This window comes from Morone saxatilis, unplaced genomic scaffold, assembly GCF_004916995.1.
Source record: "Morone saxatilis isolate NCDOM2014 unplaced genomic scaffold, NCSU_SB_2.0 Contig17, whole genome shotgun sequence".
NCBI classification, from domain to species: Eukaryota; Metazoa; Chordata; class Actinopteri; family Moronidae; genus Morone; species Morone saxatilis.
The window spans coordinates 1888172-1889852 of NW_023339729.1; the positions used below are offsets into that span (position 1 = coordinate 1888172).

At 39.8% G+C, this 1681-nt stretch overlaps 1 protein-coding gene across 1 annotated transcript in view; it reads left to right on the forward strand.

Annotated features, from left to right (window-relative positions):
• Nucleotides 1-1675, forward strand: part of pmm2 (phosphomannomutase 2) — a gene marked incomplete in the record, with an annotated part of 7226 nt that extends 5551 nt beyond the window's left edge. The window contains 1 exon segment of the mRNA XM_035660361.1: nt 1065-1675. Coding sequence (XP_035516254.1) covers nt 1065-1169 — 105 coding nt within the window.
• Between the last annotated feature and the right edge of the window lie 6 nt (nt 1676-1681).

Below are 1681 nucleotides of genomic sequence, written 5' to 3' on the forward strand. Positions count from 1 at the left end.
TAGGAATATGTTTAACTAATGTTGCAAAATAATTAAAATGAATAAGCATATTTCTATCATTTACCAATGTTATCAGGGAATCAATAAAAATAAAAGTGAAGTTATCATCAATTCATATTATTAAATATTCATAATGAGGGAACGTTTCAGTAGGTTTTTTCTCTTTACTGTGGTAGAAGCACACATAGAATATATCGTCAGTTTATATCATCAGGGGCAGTGCTGTGAGAAGCTATCTTACTATATGTTGTTGGACGGATTACAGAGCAGGTTATAAGGAACTTCATATAGCCGTACTGAAAATGAGAGCGATATCATGGTCTGTGCTGGATGGCAATCAGTGGAGATCCTCATATAGACATGGAGGTAGACTATATATATATATATATATATATATATATATATAATTATATAAGGTATTATGAAATGATTGGGCCAAGTGTATGCTAACTATATCCAGATATGCATCATATCCTTACTGAAGAAAGATTTTTTTGAGGAAAACTCTCTTCCTGTGACCTGGCATCATGTGTCTACCTGGTGCCAGTTTACAGCAAGTCAAAGGCTGAGTGGGGCCTCCAGGACCAACCCTTTTTACAAAGTGACTCTTAACATTTTCCTTTGGAAAGTAAAGGGAAAAAAATGGCTCAGTCACAATTAGATGATATTTTTTTCTTTCACAATGGATATCTTCATAGTGTTGGGTGTAATATGGGGGATCTGCTGAGGAAGGACAGTCTGGAGAGGTTTTAGACAGCATGACCTTCATCTTAAATACTGTTCAGGTGTTTTCAACCAACCGCAGCAAGAGAAACCAACAGTTAACCTGCAAAATGTTGTGGAAAAGGACACTAAATGACTAAATGACTTTCTAGCTGTGACGGGGTGTTGCTGCTGCTGCTGGGTAATGGGATATGAACAATCATCACAATCCCAGTATGTAGAAAGCACCCGCTCACTTTGGTTGCTTTAGGACAAAAAACAGAGGCTCATATATACCAAGGTAGATACCAAGCAGCTAAGCTAACGTGTGTGTGTGTGTGTGTGTGTGTGTGTGTTTGCAGGGAGGAAATGACTACGAGATCTACTGCGACCCTCGGACCATCGGCCATGAAGTCTCCTGTCCAGAGGAAACACGACAGCTTTGTCAGCAGCTTTTCCTCTCCTGAGAGAGAGAGAGAGAGAGAGAGAGAGAGACCTATATAATGCAGACAGAGCCGGTGTCATGGTGTCTTTGATAACGCAGAGGAAGGAGAGGGAAGAGCCACTGACACACAAGAGGAGGGATTTCACGGTATTTTGGGTCATGGTTTGAATGTTAAAGTAATGGTTTGAAAAGTGATCAGTTAAGTTCTTTAAATGAGATTCTGACTCGTGCTCTCTCATTACCTCGTGGTAAACGTTGAGCCATGGTCCTTCCCAACATACACTTAGCAGACTAATGCATCTTTCATCCACATGTAATTCAGATCAATCATGATTTTGATCATGAAAACAAAACTCAACTGGAAATCTGTTTGCTTGGATCTATCGTTCCAGGTACTGCACGTCAATATCAGCTGATTCTGAATCTGCTTTTACTGAACCACAACTACCATGTGACCCACTGTGCCTGTAACTAGCTGTGTCAAACACACAAATACAGAGGACTACATGCCACAGTTAAAGCTGCAGTAGGTAA